General features: G+C 35.4%; 1 protein-coding gene across 8 annotated transcripts in view; it reads right to left on the reverse strand.

Moving 5' to 3' along the window:
* Nucleotides 1-21,096, reverse strand: part of FAF1 (Fas associated factor 1) — a 327,508-nt gene that overhangs the window by 187,377 nt on the left and 119,035 nt on the right. For all 8 annotated transcript variants that reach the window (XM_042845001.2, XM_065553822.1, XM_008167963.4 and 5 more), the window contains one exon: nt 13,661-13,766. In XM_042845001.2, coding sequence (XP_042700935.1) covers nt 13,661-13,766 — 106 coding nt within the window. The remainder of the gene's footprint in view (nt 1-13,660; nt 13,767-21,096) is intronic.

Raw genomic sequence — 21,096 nt, forward strand, 5'->3', positions numbered from 1 at the left:
CCTGTAGTTGCTAATAAAGCCACTGTTTTTAGGATTCACGTTAGAGGCTCCCACTTTAGAGCATAGGGAGATATTTCCTCTTTATGACAATTGTGTGTGTAAAAACAAAAAAAGAAAAAGAAAAAATTATTACAACTAATAAAAGGACAAAAAGGGTATCATATGTGAACAGAGTTTGTTTCCTAAAACTTAAGACATTTTAATTAAATTATTAAGTATTAATTCCAGAAGCAACAATTAAAATGAACAGAGAAAAAAATTGTGTAGCTATTGGGCATAATATTTTGTTCAGAATTTGATCTTTTGTTTAAAAAGCTAATATGCAAAACTGACTGTAAAATAATATCTACAGATGGACATTCATTGATGAGTTTGAGTTACAGTTCAACAGCCCTCCAACTTTGCAGAAAGTAGTAGTAATAACCATAGAACACAACCACCACATTTTAAATGGTTCTAACACACATTAAACTTCCTATTATACTTTCACAAAGAGAAACTTAAAAAAAAAATAGCAACTCTTCTTGATCTTTTCTATTTTGAAAAGCAGCAAAGGACTGTGTAAAAGAGAAGTCTTTTGTGAATGATAAAACCTTTCTTTGCAGAAGAAAATGAATAAATCATGGGATAAAAAGAGGGAATGGGGGAGGAATGAGAGAGAGAGAACACCAATGGAAAGGCTGAAAGAGAAAATAAGAAATATAGGAGAAAGAATAAAAAGACCCCAAAAGGAAGGGGAAAAAGAAAAAAAGAAGGGAAAGAAGCTTAGCAAACAAGAGGCAAATTTGACCCAAGGGAAAGAATATGATATACACAGATGACTACCAAGTTGTTAGCATGAATCAGGACTGAGTGATCCTGGATTTGATTTTTGATCCGAAAAAAGGGCTACGTGCACAGACCCTGGCGTTTGAGAAGGTTGATCTGTAGCTTGTTCTCCCTCTCTTTTGGTACAAGTTCCTTGAGCCAACAGTTGTTGAAATGTGAGCCAAACACTAAAGCTATGTCTACACTAGCACTTTTAGCAGTATAACTTATGCCGCTCAGGGCTGTGGGGGGAAAAAAAAAATGCTTTGAGTGACATAAGTTACACCGACAGAAACGCCGATGTGGACAGCTCTATGTCGGCAGGAGAGCGTCTCCCACCAACATAGATACTGCCATGTATTGGGGGTGGTTTAATTATATTGACAGGAGAGCTATTTCCCGTCGACATAGAGCAGCCATACGGGATATCTTACAGCGGCACAGCTGCATCGGTGCCACTGTAAGGTCTCTAGTGTAGACATGGCCTTAGACTGGCATCTATGGTGATGGCTTTCCATTGGAGTTCCCGAAGAGGCACCTTTTCTGAAGGGCAGTTTCTGCTACAAACTGGTCTGAGAAATTGGGAGAGTGACTTGGTAATCTGTTCCCCTCAGAGTAGGACTATACCTGCATGGGGGCTCATGTGGGTTCCCACTTGAATGTTAGTTTATCATAGAAGCCCAACTATGCTGTGAGGATTCTCCTCTGGCAGTCTCCCAGAATGAGCCATGCCAATTGTTTAGCCACCATGACAGATGGGCAACCAGAGAACTTTTCTTCAGATTGACTGGTTTCTGTGAAGAGCTAGTCTTTTCTGGAGAACTTAGTGGACTGAGGACTTCAAAAGAACTGTTTATGTCTGCAGTACTGTTTGCATTCCTTCTGATACAGCCTGATCAGAGTAAGTCTTTTTGGACTATCCTCTGTCATGACTCTGTCTAGCAATTCTCCATTTAGTCTTCTTTCCTATATTGTAGTAGGTGCACAGAAGTGAACACAACATACTAGGTGCTGGCTCTCCAGAGATGTATAGAGAAACACTTTTCCACCATGCTCCATGATGTGATGTCTCTGCAGTTGAAAACTGGGAGGGGGAAGAGGAAGGTTGTTTGGTGTATTTATTTACATGCTATACTACATTGCAAGCTCATATTGAACCTGCTATCCACTATCATGCCTACATATCTTTTGGCATTCCAAGTATCTCAAGAATAGCTGCATCTTGAATTATTTCCCCAATATTTGTCGAGTTGATGCAAAGCTTGGTACAAATCCAAAAAATAGTGATCATAATTTATGGTTAGCAAATTATTTGGCTAAATCTTCCATGTATGATGAAAGATTATCATTGTAATTCATTAGCAAATTACAGACTTTGTAAACAGGCAGTCACAGATTTGGCTTTGGCTTTGTATCAACCATTTTAGACCAGCTGGGTAGAAATACACACAACTCTGGAAAACAGAAAATGGAGTGTTCTTTCATTTTTAATTTACTTGAAACTTTCAAGAAAAATAATTGTTCTATTTAAATATGTCAATATTTCAAGACTTTTGTAAATCATTCAATTTTACCGTAAGTACATACCCTTTATATAGGGCTGTCAAACTATTAAAAAAATTAATCATGATTAATCACAAGATTAAATAAAATTACGATTAACTGCCATTTTAATCGCACTGTTAAAAATTATTTGAATATTTTTGAATTTTTCTACATTTTCAAGTATATTGATTTCAGTTATAACACAGAATACAAAGTGTACAGTGCCCACTTTACATTATTTTTATTACAAAGATTTTCACTGTAAAAAAGATAAAACAGAAGAAACAGTATTTTCAGTTCACCTCATACAAGTACTGTAGTAGTGCAATTTCTTAATCACGAAAGTGCAACTTACAAATGTAGAAATTTTTTTTTTACATAACTGTACTCAAGAATAAAACAATATAAAACTTGAGCGTCCACAAGTCCACGCCGTCTTACTTTTTGTTCAGCCAATCACTAACAAAAACAAGTTTGTTTACATTTATGCAAGATAATTCTGCCTGCTTTGTATTTACACCTGAACATGAAAACAGGTGTTCGCATGGCACTGTTGTTGCCAGCATTGCAAGGTATTTACATGCCAGATACACTAACCATTCGTATGACCCTTGGTGGTTCGGGTTCTCTAGTTTCTGCATCGGAGCGTTGTTCTTTTAAGACTTCGTCCCTCTCAAATTTTGGAAGGTACTTTGAGATTCTTAAACCTTGGGTGGGAGAGCTATAGCTATCTTTAGAAATCTCACATTGGTACTTTCTTTGTGTTGTGTCAAATCTGCAGTGAAAGTGTTCTTAAAACGAACAACATGTGCTGGGTTAGCATCGAAGATTGCCATAACACAAAATATATGGCAGAATGCAGGTAAAACCACAGAGCAGGAGACATACAATTCTCCCTCAAGGAGTTCAGTCACAAATTTAATTAACTGATTTTTTTTTTTAAACAAGTGTCATCGGAATGGAAGTATGTCTTCTGGAATGGTGGCCGAAGCATGAAGGGGCATAAGAATGTTTAGTATATCTGGCATGTAAATTACTTTGCAACACTGGCTACAACAGTGCCATGCGAATGCGTGTTCTCACGTTCAGGTGACATTGTAAATAAGAAATGGGAAGCATTATCTCCCATAAATGTAAACCAACTTGTTCATCTTAGTGATTGCCTGAACAAGAAGTAGGACTGAGTGGACTTGTAGGCTCTAAAGTTTTACATTGTTTTATTTCTGAGTGCAGTTATGTAACAAAAAATAATTCTACATTTGTAAATTGCACTTTCACGATTAAGAGATTGCACTACAGTACTTGTATGACGTGAATTGAAAAATATTTCTTTTGCTAATCTTTTACAGTGCAAATCTTCGTAACCAAAAATAACATAAAGTGAGTATTGTACACTTTGTTTTCTGTGTTGTAATTGAAATCAATATATTTGAAAATGTAGAAAAACATCCAAAATATTTATAATACATTTAAATTGGTATTCTATTCTTAATAGTGCAATTAAAACTGCGATTAATCAGTACTAATTTTTTTAATCAAGTTAAGTGATTAACTCAAAACAAATTAAGTTAACTACAATTGACAGCCCTGTTTTATATAATTTAGGAACATAGGGACTATCTAGCTGTTAAGTTTACTTTAGTTGCATAATGAATTTTATAAGCAAAGATGTAACAAGATTAAAAATCACTTCTTCACATAGTCAAAACAATGTCTTAGACAAGTATTAGACTTATAATCATATCACTGTCATAGTAAGAGTATTCTAATAATTCTTCTAAATAAGCCTAAAAACTAATGCTCTGGCTATTCACAAGATACAATAATATCAACATTCCTGTTCTGAGCTTTTCTAGTCTACTAAGATGACCCCGTACAAAGATGCTTGTTTTGGCTATGTCTACTTTGCTTAAGCTACAAGGCCACGTATGGGGACAGCTGCATTTGGGAGCAACTTAAAACAAATTTCATCTTGGTGGCACCTAATCCAGCGCCTGGTACAAGCAGCATGGAAAAGTCAGTGTCAAAATTAAACAATGCAGGCTTTTCTAGGAACAGATGCTTTTTCCTTGCAGCTGTAAAAATCTTAAAACAATCCTGTACCCCTCTGTCTGGTCACGCAGCTACCACAAAGCAAGGCATAAATTTTGCCACTTATAGCAAATGTTTGCTGAGAGCTTTTATAGTGCTTTTTAAAAACAGTAACAGGGATTTATTGAGGGTGATTATGAGACTATTTTACACCTTAAATGAGTGCAGGGTTCTTGAATTTATGCCCATGATTCTTGATGTATTAACAAAGGAATAATTTTTATGTTAATATTATATGTACCATTTTACACAAAAATAGGAATACAGCACTTTTCAAAGATAAAAATCATAACAAGTGGCTTTATTTATAGAGGTAGTAAGCATTTTCGCACGGACTATAATGCACTGGCAAAAGCATATATATTTTATTTTAACAGCATTTTCATGGTATTTGTTAGGTATTAATTCATGATAACTGAATAAACATTTTGCATAATGATCAGATAATATTATAATATAGTACATTATACTAGTTTATTAAGACATAGGCTGCTTCAGTAATATATCATGCCTCTAGAAATATGGATTATAAATCAGTTAAATAATTGCCACCTTGCATGCTTGACCCTCCAAAAACAGTACATTGTTTTAAAGTTCTTTAGTATGTTTCTATGATATCAGTGGATTAATATTTTTAACATGGATATAAACAAACTGCCCTTCATTATTGAAAAAGCTTCTGTAACTCAACGAACAGAAATAAGCCATCAAACTCCTAGCTAAGTAAGTAATTTGCAGTGTCATCATTCCAGGTCTGTTCTATATTAGCTGCAGATTTTTCTTTTATGCTATTTTTTATTGTGTTTAAAGTGACTAACTAGCTTTACATAGATAAAATATTTTAAAATATTCTCTAACAAAACCAATACTCTCCAATTGTTCATTCTTTCCTTTGTTACTAAAGTTTAAAAACAAAAACAAAAAACTTTTCCAGCGCCTAACTTTTCCAGCATTAGCACCTATTTAGAAGTGTGACTGAGCTGTTTGATGGAAAAATGTTGCTTTATGCCCAGAATAATTTGAATAAATAAAACTGATTGTATGAAACAATATTGCAATTCAATTTTTCATTTTTTTACCCATTTTTAAATTATAAAATCATAGGAATTATAATTTAACCAATATACATGCAGAACAGAGAAACGTTGTATTTTATACTGCCATACATGTTGATGTACAAGCTAAAAATAAAGAAATCGCAATTTAAAAAGTCCTTGCGAAAACTGTGCCAGCACTTAGTTTTTGGTTTATGATTGATGTTGACGTAATGTATATAGATTACAGTATTGTACGTAACATTATTTTGCTATCCTGAATGACCAGAGCTGGAAATGTAGGTGCTTCATATGCTCTAAATTGTGGCTGCTTACATTTTCTTGTTATTTCATGCTAAAATCTTTTCAGTAGCTAGCACTATGCCAGCAGCTTTGCCCCAAAACACATTAACTCTTTGAAAGTAAGCTGTAGCAAATACCCATAAAACAAAATTACAATACCGAATTACATTTTTAATTTGAGTGGCTTAAAACCGCTCAGTTTGCTAAATTAGGGCCTGATCCAAAAAACTTTTAGCATCATGAGTTGTCTTAAATTACATGAGTAAAACCATTTACTTCAATATGATTACTTGAGAGTGTAAGGACAACTCACATGATAGATCATTTGCAGGATATGATTTCTCATAAATTGATATTTTATTCTTTTGGGGGTGTCCCCATTTATGGGCAATATAAATATATACACATACACACACACAAACTACAAGTGTTCACAAACCAAAAGCTAACAGATGTGTGACTTCTAATTAGTTATAATAATCTGTGCCTCAATGCTATTGGAACAAGCCTGTCTCTTTTCTTTGGAAATTAAATAGCTTTCTTTGGAGTTTTAAACTCTCAGGGTACTTCAAAGCCTATGTTAAAAAAAACTGCTTTGATTAAAATTTTAGACATCTACAGTGATAACTTTATGAAAGGAAAATATTAAATTATAATTATCCTAAACAGACACAGTCTTGTGAAACTAACCCTACATTCATATTAAAATACAAAGGATTGACTATAATGAATTTGATTCATCCTTACACACAAAGCTTTACCACAGTAAACTCAGTCAACTGTTGCTCTTGCTTTTATATTCATAGTAGTTAAATAGCGCACTTTAAAACAAAAAAAACTCCAATTGGCTTTTCATACATCCACCCTCCCCAAAAATAACGCACTTGAAAAACCCAAATGATATGAAAAGGCTTCAAGGCCTCTTTTCTCCCTTTCATAGCACTTTTTTAGCACTTTTTTTTTATTTCTGTTTGCAGTAATCTGCCTTTCACTTTCTCATTGCTACAGAACAAACGAGGAGGCTCAGCACTTTGAAAAGGGGGCTCAATGTGTAATGGGTCCACTAGAATTAATTTAGTTGCACCAAATCCATTGAGCACTGAGTTTTTTTTCTCTTCTCAAATCATTTTGAGTCGGACGCAGCCCCCAGCCTTTGTAATTCTAGTAAAGCACTTAAAGTGCACAGTAGGTGTTCATCAGGACCATCTGGTCAAAAGCAAAACAAGCTGCTGATTTTGCCTTTGAATAGAATGAAGCAAGTGTGAATTAGTCTCTTCAATTAGCACTATTACAACCTGTCAAGTGCATATTGTAAAACAGGATTATTACAGTATTGGTCACCAGTGCAATTATTTACTCTCTGCCTTTTCTTGCATATAAAAATGTCCATGTTTATTAGTTTCTGATAACTGAAAATGGTTTCTTTAAAGCTATGCATTTCCAAACCGCCAAAATACAAATTACAGGTTATCAAACATTCTGTCAGCAATATGTTGTTTCATAATTAGTAGAGAAGTAAAATAATGCCCTTCATCTTATAGGCTTTGTTACTGCAGCTCAAAAAAGAAAAGGGATAACGGTTGTATAGATTTGCCTTTACAATCACTTAAAACCAGAACTATTTCCAAAACCAATTTTAAATGTCTAATAAAGCTGTCACTTCCAAACAGGTACACAGTGGATATTTTTTACACTGTCATTTCCTAAGGGACTCCTCTCTCATAGAACGTGTAACATGTGACCGTTTTACAAAATGATTAACACCAATTTATTCAGCTGACACAGCTTGGTTTAACAAATATGTTATTATTCCTCAAAAGTTAATAAGGCCACAGGAATATTTTAGAAAACACAACTCAGATTTGCCATAACAAAAATCTGATTAAGGGTGAAATTTATGACTCTTTAGTTTTAAGAAGAATCTTTTTTATTCTTGCCAACATGCAATTATGCTTTTAAGTGTCAAAAACATTAACTTAATATATGTTGCTTGTTTATTATTACAGCACCTCAGGATAATACAGTGAAGGATGCTTTAAAAGTATGTGCTGTAATATTAAATTATCCAGTGTATATTAAAATCAATTTATTTAACTCATTTCTCTCACAAACAAACAAAAACTCAGTTTTAATAAATATAACAAATGAAATTAAAAATACTTAACTTGGACTCAATATCATAGTAAGACCTTTTTTAATTTCTTGGATATTAAGAAAGTTATTGGCTGATCCTAGCAACATAGAATATATGTGCCTTGCCCACTGGGTATTAACAGTTGATTACAATTGTTAATGATCTAGTATATTAGCACTAAAATCATTTACTCAAATATTTAAACAAAGCAAGTAAGAATTTTGACATTAGTAAAATGTTTTTTGAAAAGTAAACTAGTTTTTAATAGATGTAACTTATCAAACAAGTATTAGGACATCTTGATGTCTGAATCAACCGTCGGCTAACTTATGTCATAATTATTTAGCAGCAATATTAATATGATCAATATGATTGATGTATCTAGTTCATGTTCCTCATGCTAATTTCTGATCTTTACTATGAGTTGCTCTCACTCAAACAGTTGGTTTGAAAATGATTTCATAAAACATCAAAACACAAAAAGAAAATGAAAAGGAAACAGTGCAAGAATTCCCTTCTGTTGGAGTCACTATTTTTCTGCACACAGAAAGGATTCCTCCCACGTCTATATTTATTGGTGTTATATAGATTCCTTTAATGAGGTCTCTGCCTATATTGTATGGTTTCATTTGTGTATGTTTTTGGCATCTATCCATTAACAACTAAAGTTAAAAAAGAAAGGGGCACAAAGAATTTTAAACAGTGGCAGTGGTTCATTGTCAATACACAATTATATTTTTAGCAATACAAGCCAAACACACTACAGAAAATACCAATGACAATGTATATGTTTTAAAGTATTAAAACTAAAGACAAATGTGATTGAAGCTCATCAATTTGAACACAGCTGCAATCAACATATCTCAGCTACTCTGTTAAATATTATGTTCCAGAGTCTCTGCACTTTAATTATCTGTACAAGCTCAGATCAATGAACCTGAATGAGTGACAATATGAAGTTAATGTACCGGAGGATAGTGTGGACTGTCAGAGTTGGCTAATAATAACTATAGCATAGCTTGTCCCCATAGAGCTGCACATACAGGAGTTGCTACTTATGCTTTTGGTGCTCTTGGAAACATTCCTATGCCATCTTACCCATTCTAGTCTTTGGGCAGCAAAGAACAGACTACCTGTCACAGGTGGTAAGATACTAACCAGCTACCCTCACTTAGATTAATGTAATGGCTAAAGGAACTGACTGGGGAGCAGCTGCAGGCATGCAAAGGAGGCTTTTATTTGGAATCTATCTTCTTTGCATTTTAAATGTAGATCTCATGTTCTACCAGGAATCACAATGCCTCATATACGTTTTGCCTGGTACTCTGGTCTGATATTTCCAGCAGTAAAAATACACCAACACAGATCTTTTTTCAGAAGGCCTTAAGGTTTCTGCACATTTTATTTTCTTCACCCTTTAATGGCCACAGCTTGTGTACACTAGGTGCTTCTTTTCTAGCCCTGCACACCAGGAATCACATTAGGCATCAAAGCCCAATAAGGTCAATAATCTAGATAAATACAAACCATTACACAAAAGTTATTGAAAGTCTGTTCTTTTTAAATTTATCTGGTTAAAAAGTTCTGAATAGCTTTTCATTTTTCTATGCGGTTCGTCTTTTTTAAAAACTGTGAAGCATGTATGTGTATTTTATGATCAGTCAGAAAAAGAAACAACCCCCAAAACCACAAAATTTGCCATCTAAACTGAAGCAGCTTTCATTTATGAACCCTATGTGGGTTGTTCCACCTTCAGATGAGAATAAAAATGTGCTTTTTAGGACAAATTTTAAGTTACTCCCTTTAAAGATATAAGAACCTCCCTGCCTCTCCTTGAATAGCATGCCCACAATGTGAAATACATAGAGAATTTCAGATGGAAGGATTACCTTAATTTTAGAGAAACATCATCACAATTGAAAAACCTCCGTTTAAAAAATAGAAGAAATCAGGTTCTTGGTGACAGACACGGAACACAGTGTACGTTGAATGTAGCTATGTCTTAGTCCATTCTTAGTAATCCCTACAAATGCAACTATAGACCCATTTATCTTTGTCACTCCTTGTCTCAAAATTCATACTACTTTAACTTCCAACGGCTGATAACGTCTAAAAGTTATCACAGCACCATAAAAAAACCAAAAAACACTTAGACTGAAAACTTCCGATTTTAGAGAATTCTCACCTCCATTTCTTAGAGATTTCACTATATAGTACAATGAGAAATCTGTATTTTTATGCAAGTTTGTGAATTTAGAGCCTCTAAACAGATGACACAAAAACTGTTGATTGTCACATAAAAATGTCATCAGATTTCAAAAATAAAATCAAGATTTTTCTTGATACACTATCCGGTCAGGACATATTTAATGAAGCAATTTTACAAGAACAAACACATGTTTGAAACTTGTGACACAGATTAATTTGCAATTTTGGCTAACGGTATCATTTAGTTTCCAAGTTAATAATTCTCCTCCCTCTTACTTAAATAAATAAATAAATAAATAAATAAATAAATAAATAAACAAGCGAACACACACACCCCTCCCCGCCGCTCCAAACATCATCTCTCACACATCTAAAAAGATAGAATTAAAACTGGAACTCAAACTATTTTTAAACCATCCCTACAGCCTGGCCTGGTGATCCCACATCAAATATAGCTGATATTCAGTTTTAGCACTATTAATTCCTAATTAAATCTTACAGTGTAAGTGGCTGGAGATGTGCGGAAAAACCCCCAAACTTACAAATGGACTCAAACCAGCCCCTGAAATCCAAACACCCAGATATTTTGGAAGGTATATAAGGGAGTGAGTATGGATCCAGATCTGAACTTTGTGACTCAAGTCCATCTCTACGGCAAACTTATCTGCCCAATTGTTTCTAGGTGGACAATATATATGTAAAATAGGAAGGTTTCATGAAATAACCATTTCTTCAATTTTTAGGTACTTTGTAACATACGTTCTAAAAGGAATTAGCACAGAGCTGAAACTAGAGTACATAGTAAAGCTTGGTAGTTAACCCAACAGATTTACCCTAACTCCTTGCAAAAATATTCATGACATGGTTTTAAAATGTTACATGAAAAACAGCCTGGAAAAAATATTTACTGCTATCAAGTCACTGCAGCATTAAAATATATTTAACAATCCAAACAACTGGCCCTGGAGAGACAGTTGCATACAACTGTGGCAAGCAATGGAACATTTATAGAATTTTAAATATTTCTTTCAATAATTGATGCAGTCATTTTGAATCTTTCTGCATAGGATATCAGATGTCAGTAGATTGCATTAACACTGCTTAAACATTTCAACTTGTCAGTATGGCCAACTCGATTTCTGAAATATTTGCAGTATTTTCCCATCGAAACAGTAATAAAGGTAAAATAAATATATGCCACTGCTTTATAATCACTGAACATTAATGAATATTTTATGTCTTTTTAAATCTCCCTGTTTAATTTAAAAGGGTGAAATTAAGTCTCCTTCCTGCAATATGCCAATTATCTGTAAATCAAACAATAACTTGGCCATTATACTCCTTTTTGCTAATATACAAGAAGCTAATTTGAAAACACTGAATGGCATTTTTAGATAATAATTGAATAGTCCTTCCTGCCCTCTTGTGGTAGACAATCGCAACTTGCGTAAAGCATTTCAGCTACCACAAAAATATACCAAAAAGTACGTAAACTATTAATTTGTTGGTGTGTGAATGAGAAAAAAAAGTGGAAAAGAAATCTTCCAACAGTCTTGAGAGAAAAAAAAAATCACTGATCCCCCAAAAAGAAAAAAAAAAAATACTACACAAAGCACTAAGTTCATCAATTGCTTGCTACAATTCTCATTATATGTTAAAAGTATAAAAATAATTAATAGTAATTAGAGTTAGCACCCAAAACAAGCCTCTGATTCTGCAATTCGATCAATGTGAGCAGACCTTCCCATGCATACAAATCCCTACTGATTGCAATGGGGCTCTGTACAGATTTCAAGTGACCATCCATTCAGATCCAATTGCAGGCTCTTCTGCAGGCTTCTTAAAGTAAGAAGGTCTAGAGTTATATTTTTCACTTTGACTTTAATGCATTTGGTTTTGCTCAGGAATTGCATGGATAATTTTATGCATCACATATGAAACATTACTTAAGTACAGAAGCGTAGCATGAGACAAAGACACTTGTTGTGGTTTATATGAGAATCCTGAATTATAACACTCTTTTTTAAATGGAATTGCTGTTATGTTAGAAATAATCCTGTCATTATCAATAGATAAAACAACTTCAGTGAACATAAAAATATCCAGTATCTCATAGTCACTATATCAGGTCTCTGGCTCCTTCTTCAGGCTCAATAAAAGCCACTGAAGAAATTATAACGTGTTAACATTTTGTGTAGATAGACAAAAACAATACAAGAAACAGCTAATATATAGGTGACTGCCAACACCTAAAAAGCAGTTAATTTCATTAAAAAATTAAAATTAAGAAAGCACAAATCTAGAATCATAAATTACCAGCAGTCTTCAAACTAAGCAGTTTTTATTTATAAGAAGTCCAAAAGTTCATCCCCCCCAAGAAGTTGTGTTGCAACAGTGTGTTTGTGTAGTTATATTTAAAAGTAGTTAATTATATTAAAAATCCATTTTCAAAGGGGGGAAAATGTGCATGAGAGGGACGACATTTGTATGTTATGTTCCAGACAACGGAATTTAAAATGACCCAACTAGAGATGTCATGAAAAACAGTATTAATAATGATGGAAATGATGAAGGCCTCTTTATCGTAGGGATATGGGTTACTGCTCCTGTAATACTACAGAATTTAGATTATGCTCTCTAGGGTAGGAATTTATAAGAAAATGTATTAAATCTTACAAATTTGAATGGGAAAAAAACTTCAAACCAAAGAAAAACGTGTTTAAATTGGAAATCAAATATTTCCATCTTCAGAATTCCCACCAGGAAATATTAAGGGTTCATACATGTTCCTAGAATACACTTGCCAGATTCCTACAAATGGCTTGTGCGCTGGATGTCACGTGAAGTGAGGTAGTTGGCAATAATGTTTTGCTGCAGAAGAGAATTAAGAAACCAGACAAGGGTTTCCAGTTCTAAAATTGGAAGGGCCAGATGCATAACAGAGACTACCTTTGTTTCTAGGGGACATAATTCCAGCACTGTTCTTTGCAACACCACCCCTTGCTGGCCATTCTATGGAACAACAGGACATCAGTTATACAAAAAAACCCACTTCGCTCCCAACCTAGACAGAGTGAAGGAAACAGAACAGCCAGTTGTGCCAAAGGTGCTTAAAAAAAATGGGGGTGGGTGGGTGGGTGGTTGGTTGGGAGAGAGCAAGTTAAAAGGAAAGCAAGAGAGCAAGCGTCACTGGATTAAAAATAAAGCATACCTGGACTATAACTAGCTTTCCTCCTCACTCTTCAATAATTGCTTTCATAATAAACATTATTCATCTATTTTGCTATTAAAGTGTAAACTGTGTTAGAAAATCTATTTCTTTTAAATATGTTGAAAATGAATACATTTCTTAAAACCTTTCTAGGTCTAGTTAGTTAGTTTATCTACAGTAATCTTTGAGGATCAAGTTAATTAAAACTAAAAAATGAATAATCAAACATAAAGAAGTTTCCAACCAGAACATATAAGCCCTCTTTAACACAGTTGACATTAGCTATAATGAGCTACATTTATTCTTCAGCTGTGAGACAGAACTCACCTCCTGAATGGTACTGCTTCCTGAGAAGTTGAGGTTGTACTCCCGCTGGACTTCTCGATGGGTGATGATCAGCATGAAGTTTTGATTTAATGACTCCTGCAGGGCACTGAAATGGTTGGAAGAAAAACAAGAAAATCAGGGATGAGCATGTTCTAGCTTGCTTTACAGTTAGTTGCAAAAACCCCAGGAGTACCCTAAACTCCACATAGACAAGTCTAGGCACAATGTTATCATCTCTCTTTTTGTTCCTAAAGGCAAGAAAGCATACTGAGAATGACCAAAGGGAGCTAACCTGTTAACTCCTTCTCTACTAAGGTGTTTGCAACCTCAAAGGCTATGTTCTACTCTTACGAATTTTCAAAATTGAGAGTCATATGCTATTACCACAAACAGTATATTTAGCACATATATTTTTGAATTAATATTGGGCTGGCATGTATACGTAACTATATCCAGCCAAGACATCAAACTACAATGTGCATTCACCACTGATTTTAAGTATACCAAGACAAATTTTGCTCTTCAGTAGGGCTGCCTGTAGTGTAAATCAGGCAAAATTTGTATGAATACACAATGAACAGACAGAAAAAAATAGCCAGTGTGAGATTTCTCAGTGTGAAGCACCAAGCATTAAAACAAATACCTGGCATATCATGTAATCAGTACTAACAATGTGCTCTACCAAACTTTTTAAATGTACCATAAAATACCTCCAAATTCTTAAGCAAAAAAAAAAAAAATCTTCACTGATATGTGGACTAAATAAAACCACCACACAATAATTATTAACCATGTTATCACATAAACTGGATGTATTTAAAGTGCTTCTGTACTCTCTGGAGTTTCTATGGATTTGAAAAATATCCACTTTACTTAAAATGGGGAACAATGTGGGAACTGATAATTCTTTCAAAACAGAAGAAAATTTCTGAGTGAAACCACTATAGAAAACATCACAGCATACAGCGTATAAGATCCCAGTGCAATATTATGTTGGTTTGACCTCTTCTAAGAGCTTTGGAATGAAGCTGTGTTTATTTGCTTCAAGTGATTGAATTTAGAAAACAACTGACTGAAACAGACTAAATAATAAGAATTAAAAAAAATCTTACTAATGCTTTTGTACTGCCATAACAAGTGATAATCACAGGAAATTTGGAACAGAATGGAAAGTATAGACATATTAAGCCTGTAACTTTTTTTTTTTTTTTGCTTTTGAGACTGTTCTATGATACAATGTTCTAATACTACCCACCCACCAATTTAGCTACAGGGATAGGAGCCAATCTCATAAATCTATTCATTCAAGTTGTCCTTACACATGCAAGTAGTTCTATTGACTACAATATTCCAGGCCACCGAACTTGCCTGTGTTGTGAGACGGACTCAGTTGTCCAGGCTCATGGGACCAACATCCTGGAGACTCACTGAGAATGTCAATGAGATTCCTTGCAAGCCACACCTAACATAAATCTATGTAATTGATTCTGACCATCTCAAATCAGCCATGGAAGAAATTTAAAGGAAATATGCAGCCCAAAGCAGTCCCTTCCCTGATGACCTCTGGAATGGCTCTGCCAGTGAGAAACTTTTGAGGACATAGCTAAGGTTGATAGATTTGATTTTGTTTCTGTCCAGGAGATAACAATGGGTTAGAAAAATCAGTATCTCCTGGTTAAAATAGTGTAGTGTTTCTTGTATCTTAATCTAGATAAAAACTATGGCCAATATTATAAAAATGGGTGCTGAAAGCTAGACGCCTAAATCCATATTTAGGCATCTAAATAAATGCCCTGATTTTCAAAGGTTTGAGCAGTTCCTCAACACTTCTGAGAACCTGATAGATCCCACAGCTGATGGCTAGGTTCAATTTTGCCAGTATTTTGTATTTATTCTAGTTCAGTTCTACAAGATTTTATAAAATTCATTCAATGTTTCCCATTAGGCAAGATCTTTTTAAGGTATAAGGATTTTCCACCACAAATATCTCAGAGTTTAAGATGGATAGATATGACACATGGTAATTAACATTTCCATTTTAAATTTTCAGATTTATACACGCTCATGTCAACAGAAGTCCACATTTACTGTAATTACAGATTATTTACATTAACACAAAATAAGAAATCAGTATGTAAATGTAATGTTTGTTGTAGCTAATGCAGCAGGAGATGGCAGATTAGATTCAAGCAGCAATCAGTTAGAAAATCTGGCTAACATGTAAATGAGCAGAAGCCCTTATGTTTACATTCTATTGCGTTTTAAACGTCAGGATTTTAAAACTGTCTCATGAGCAGATGTGAAAATAAAACATTAATCTTACCATTATTATTGAAGCTTTTAAAGTAACTAAAGCAAGCTCTAGCTCCTATCCAGCTAAACAGACAATACTAATAATTGCAGTTGCAGATTACATCATTCTTAATTAACACTCTGCTACAGTTGTTAACATACACCAAGACACCATGTCACAATCACCACCACTCTGTAACAATCTTAAAATTGCAGTTGAAGAATTGGCCTATTACTCTGTGGGTACTTTTTATTTCCTATCCATACATGTGATTAAATTGCTCAGATAAATTAGAATTTATACTAGAGGAAATACAGCATTTACAACAATCTCTTGAAGAAACCAGAAATTTTTTTAAATTCCACATGGCCAAGCAGCTTTTATCTGTTGTGGTCCAGTAACTTATAAATATAACATTACAAACCTTTAAGTAGTTCACAGAACACTTTGCTATAAAACACCAGACTTCTGTTCACTAGGAGGGCAACTTGCAGAATCCAGTCGGGGGGTCGGGAGGGAGGGGTGTTTCACAGAGATGGCCTGGCAGTGAATATGTGGGGGGAAGGGAAGAAGGACAGGATGCTTGGGGCCACATGAAGTCTTGTGAAACCCCTTCCATCGTGTTTGCCATTGCCTCCTTTCTGCCCTTTGGCCAGTTGGGATGCAGCATTTTAGGGAGCAGAGGAAGGAAGGCCAGGGTAAGAGAACACACACAAAAAAACCCCAGAACTGGCAAAAACAAGTGGCAGGGAATTTACTCCCCGGTGAATGAAAAGACAAACATCCTCCAACTTCCTCCCTTTTTATTTTTTCTACAGGTTTTGGATGGCTGAATGTGGTAGTCTATACCCACTAACATCATTCAAACAGGACATTTAGATTTAATTAGTTCTATTTGTATATAAAGATTTCATTTTTTAAAAGTTACCTTAATACATCAAATAAGACTAGGCAGGTTTTCAGAAAAGTTAACTGTAAGAGGTATTTTTTTTTTTGTTAAACGTTGATAACTATGTCTTTTAAGGATAATTAGGGTGTGCTGAATCCAAATATGGTTGTTACCAAGCCGTATGTTGTGTATTAAGATCTCTAAAGAGCAAACAAAGCAACACCCAGAAATTGCTGAAGTGTAAAACTTTATTTCCTTTTATTTTAGGATTAACATACTTCAGTTGGATCTTTATTAGCAGTAGAATGTAACAAAAGTGATCAAATAATATGCACAACCTTTTTCTAAAGCTATTATATGTCAGTTTCTTACTTGCAAGAGGTACTACAAATATTTTAATGCATTATGCAACCATGACAGAGCGTGTTTGCAGGGCTCTTATAACTTGAGCACTAGCACCTTGAAACAAAAGTACAGTGATTAAACTATCAGAAATTTAAAACAAGTGAAAATAGTTTCTACACTAAACATTAACTAAATATTTTACTGCACACAAGTTAAGTACACGTTACTGTTGTACTATTTCAAGAAACTTTGGTATACAGTGGAAGACAACGTCTTATTAGGTCACTTCTTATATGACACATCTACTTATAGATATTGTCCTTAAGCACTAACGGCAGGTCTACACTGTGGCTTAAGTTGATCTAACTTAAATCGTGTTTCTAAATCCACAAATTCACAATCCTATCAGCTTCACAGGCAGTTTCTCCATGAAGCTGTCCAGTTGCACTTGTCCTAGGATCTTTGCATTCAAGAGGGTGTCTTGTATGGCTTCAGTAGCCAGATTTTTTGTTGTAATATCTTGCAATGAAGTGGGTAGTTCCTCCCCAGAGAAAACCTTAAACCTTTCAAGTGTTTGTATGAGTGCATCCTCATTTCATTGTTGTTGCTTCCTTGCCTTTCTTGACTAATTGTGAATAAGTTGGTCACCCAAGCCAATATGGAACATGGCTCTAGTATCTGCTGAGATATGGGCTCTCAGATTGTAAGACAAGGCCCATCTGCTGAGGGCTGAGTGAGTCTTGGTGATGCCTACAATTCCACCTTCTTTCTTTCCTATGCCATTAAGCCACTCTTGGCTCTGATCAGGGTCTACTTGGTTGAATTTCTGACATGATCTCTTGACAACAAAGCTAGCCTGCTGAAACTCCTTGAGCACTTCAGCCGGCAGCTGATGCATTTCTTTGATGTAGATGGCACCCTACCTTGCATAGCTTGTGTGGTCATATCTCAGGAAGAATGGCAACATGCATTTGAAGGTGAAGAGATGCAGCTCCCAATTTGCCTCTCTCTGGGCACAGTTGAACATGAATAATAGGGCCACCATTTCCATGTACTGTCACCAAAACCTGAAGTTCACAGTACCTTTTCAGGTCAGAAATGTGGAGATGAAATTCTGAAATCTTTGTGAAGTACTAACTGACATGAGCTCACCATAAAAGAATGTGACTGATCGGTTTTGCCAATATCCTTTTTGAGCTCTTGATCATGCGCGGCTATAAAGTCCAAGAGTTGTGGACGAATCAGGTACCACAGTGCTCAAAATGTCAGTTTGTGAGCCCACATTGCCCTGGCACATGACTTGCCATTCATAGTTTGTTTTACTGTGTTCCATCCAAGCAGCTGCTAGTCCTGAAGACTGAGTGTGATGGCCTATAAGTTTTTGAAAGTTCACTGAGATATGGCCCTCCTAATTGTGGAATAAGCCAGCTCTGCACTCTGGAGTGACCCACTGTAGTTCCATAAGTTTATGGCACAGAACTTCATCAACAGTTAAAACCTCATACTGTTGCCCAAACATGTATGCATCTCTGTACAACAGTATGAAGGGCGTCTAACTCATGGGCAAGGGCTTGAATGGATTGGCAAGTATCCAATGGTAGCTATTTCTCATTCTGGTGTCATGTGCAATTGGTTGAAATGTGTCCATCCACATTCTGGGTTCTCGTTTTGACATTTAATGATAAAGGCCATATCAGACGCAGTTGCCTGCAGAGCAGCTTTGCAGTTTTCTTCAGATTCAGAGAATCACTGTTTTCAAATAGGGTCCTTGAATACTGGTTTTGTTTTACTATTTCTTACATTGGCTAGTATGTCTGTGTCAATTGATTTAGGAACACTGAGTGGATGTTGTTTGATGGCTTTAGATCATTCAACATCACACCAGGAGCAGGTCCTCTTTGCCAAGCAGTGACTTGTGTTGCACAGAATGTGTTTTGCACAGAATGATGAGAAGCATCATTTATGTCAATATTGTCGGCTGTACAGTGAACAAACTTCCTGGGAACCAGGATGAGAGAACAATACCATTCTCTGCATCTATAGTTAGTAGGGTTTTCTCTGTTGGGCTATGTTCACTTTTAGGATTCCTTCATAACTAATGCAAATACATAATGTGGTCAAATACAGCTGCCTTCATTATCTGTTCACACATCTTCAATGTAGTTACAGAAATGAGTCTCTGTTTGAGGCACACTTTTTGACAAAACATGCATCAGCATCTCCAATCCATAGGTTTCCCTAAACAGGACTGTCTTGTATTACAACATTCGTATCTATACTGGGATGACTACAGCTTGCCACACATGATACATTGGTTGTCAATGCACTTGTTTTCTGCAACCTCTGGTTTTTGCCTTTGTCAGTGTACTGGGCATAGCAACTTCTGTGCTACACAACTAATGCTGTCTATTCTGAATGAAAGATGGACTCAGTTCTATCAATGGCCTCTCTGTATTTGGCATCTTGCAGTTTCTTTTTAATGTATGTTGCCTCCCTTATTCCATGCAATCTTTGTACACCTGCTTCATGCATATCTTCTTCACTTGATTACCAGCAAATAATGCAGAGACTGTAGAAAACTGGCATGGAGCTTCTGTGACCAACACAAGTGTAACCAGGCTCCTGTAACCAATACAAGTGCCATAAACCACCACCTCATCTAACTATTGTGCTCTATCTGTAAAAAATACCACCACCACCATTTCTGTTAATTCTATTCTAACAAGAAAGCACTATGTACTATAAAACAAACACTAAGCATGCAAGAAAATGATTTCACATATTACAGGAAAAATAATGTCTATGTCATTATTAATTTATTTCTCATATTATGACATATGGATGACCAAATGGTATAAAAAGTTGAATATTAGGGTGCAACAGGTGTTAAAACTATTTTTGTTCTTAATAGACTGAAAAGGAATTATGCCAAACAGTTTGATTTTGCTGACAAGTTCATGCACATTCTGTTGGTGTATCAAACATTTCTGGTGAATTTTGGTAATCACACTTTGTTTGCAAGTTTGAGAGTATAAATGTCAGAATTCAGCTTGGTAACAACCATTTTCCAAATCAGCAGGTTCAAATTATGTCAGAAAAAGTTGTTATCAACTTTTAACACAAAATGCTTCCAGACCTCTTTCAAAGGATCGAGTCTGAGATTTCCATCAAATCTAAAATTGTGGTTACAATTGTCATACCACCAGTCTAATAAAATCTCATCCCACAAAACGATTCTATGGCTAAACTATAACCTTTATCCATGATTTTATCAACACTGAGTAGTAATTTGTTGTGCCTTTGTTGACTTAAAAAAAATGTTTTTGTTGTTATATCTAGCACACCATGAATGGTTGTAGATTCAGATCTGATGAAACGTAAACTCCTTAAAGCCTATACTGAGGCTTTATTGCAGGCCAAGAAAACTGTCCTATTAGCCTCCACTGAAGCTGCCAAATCCCACCCCAAGGAGTTATCTAACCAAGTGGTTTACCACCTTAATACTGAATGCTTACAGCCTGCATCAGAGCAGAGCACAAAGTGCTGCAAAGAATTAGAAGTATCATTCTACTTTGCTGAAAAGATCATGCACATTCAGGAAGGCATCTCAGCATGAATCCACTTTGCCTATGCCCACCAGCCAACAACCACCTGCATTCCCAGAGTTCAGCACATTCACTCATCAAGAAGTTCTGGACTCCTTAAAGTAGTCTCAACCAAAGACTTGTGAAACCCACCAATGTCCTTCCTGGCTTGTGAAAGAGAGTCATGAACAACTGATTGAAATAGCGAATACCTCATTCAGAAAAAGGAATCTTCCCTTCCTCCTTCAAACATGCAGTAGTCCAACTAACACTGAAGAAACCCACCATGGATGCTTCAGTCCTAGCCAACTACCACCCAGAGTCA

This window comes from Chrysemys picta, chromosome 8 (assembly GCF_011386835.1).
Source record: "Chrysemys picta bellii isolate R12L10 chromosome 8, ASM1138683v2, whole genome shotgun sequence".
Classification (NCBI taxonomy): domain Eukaryota; kingdom Metazoa; phylum Chordata; order Testudines; family Emydidae; genus Chrysemys; species Chrysemys picta.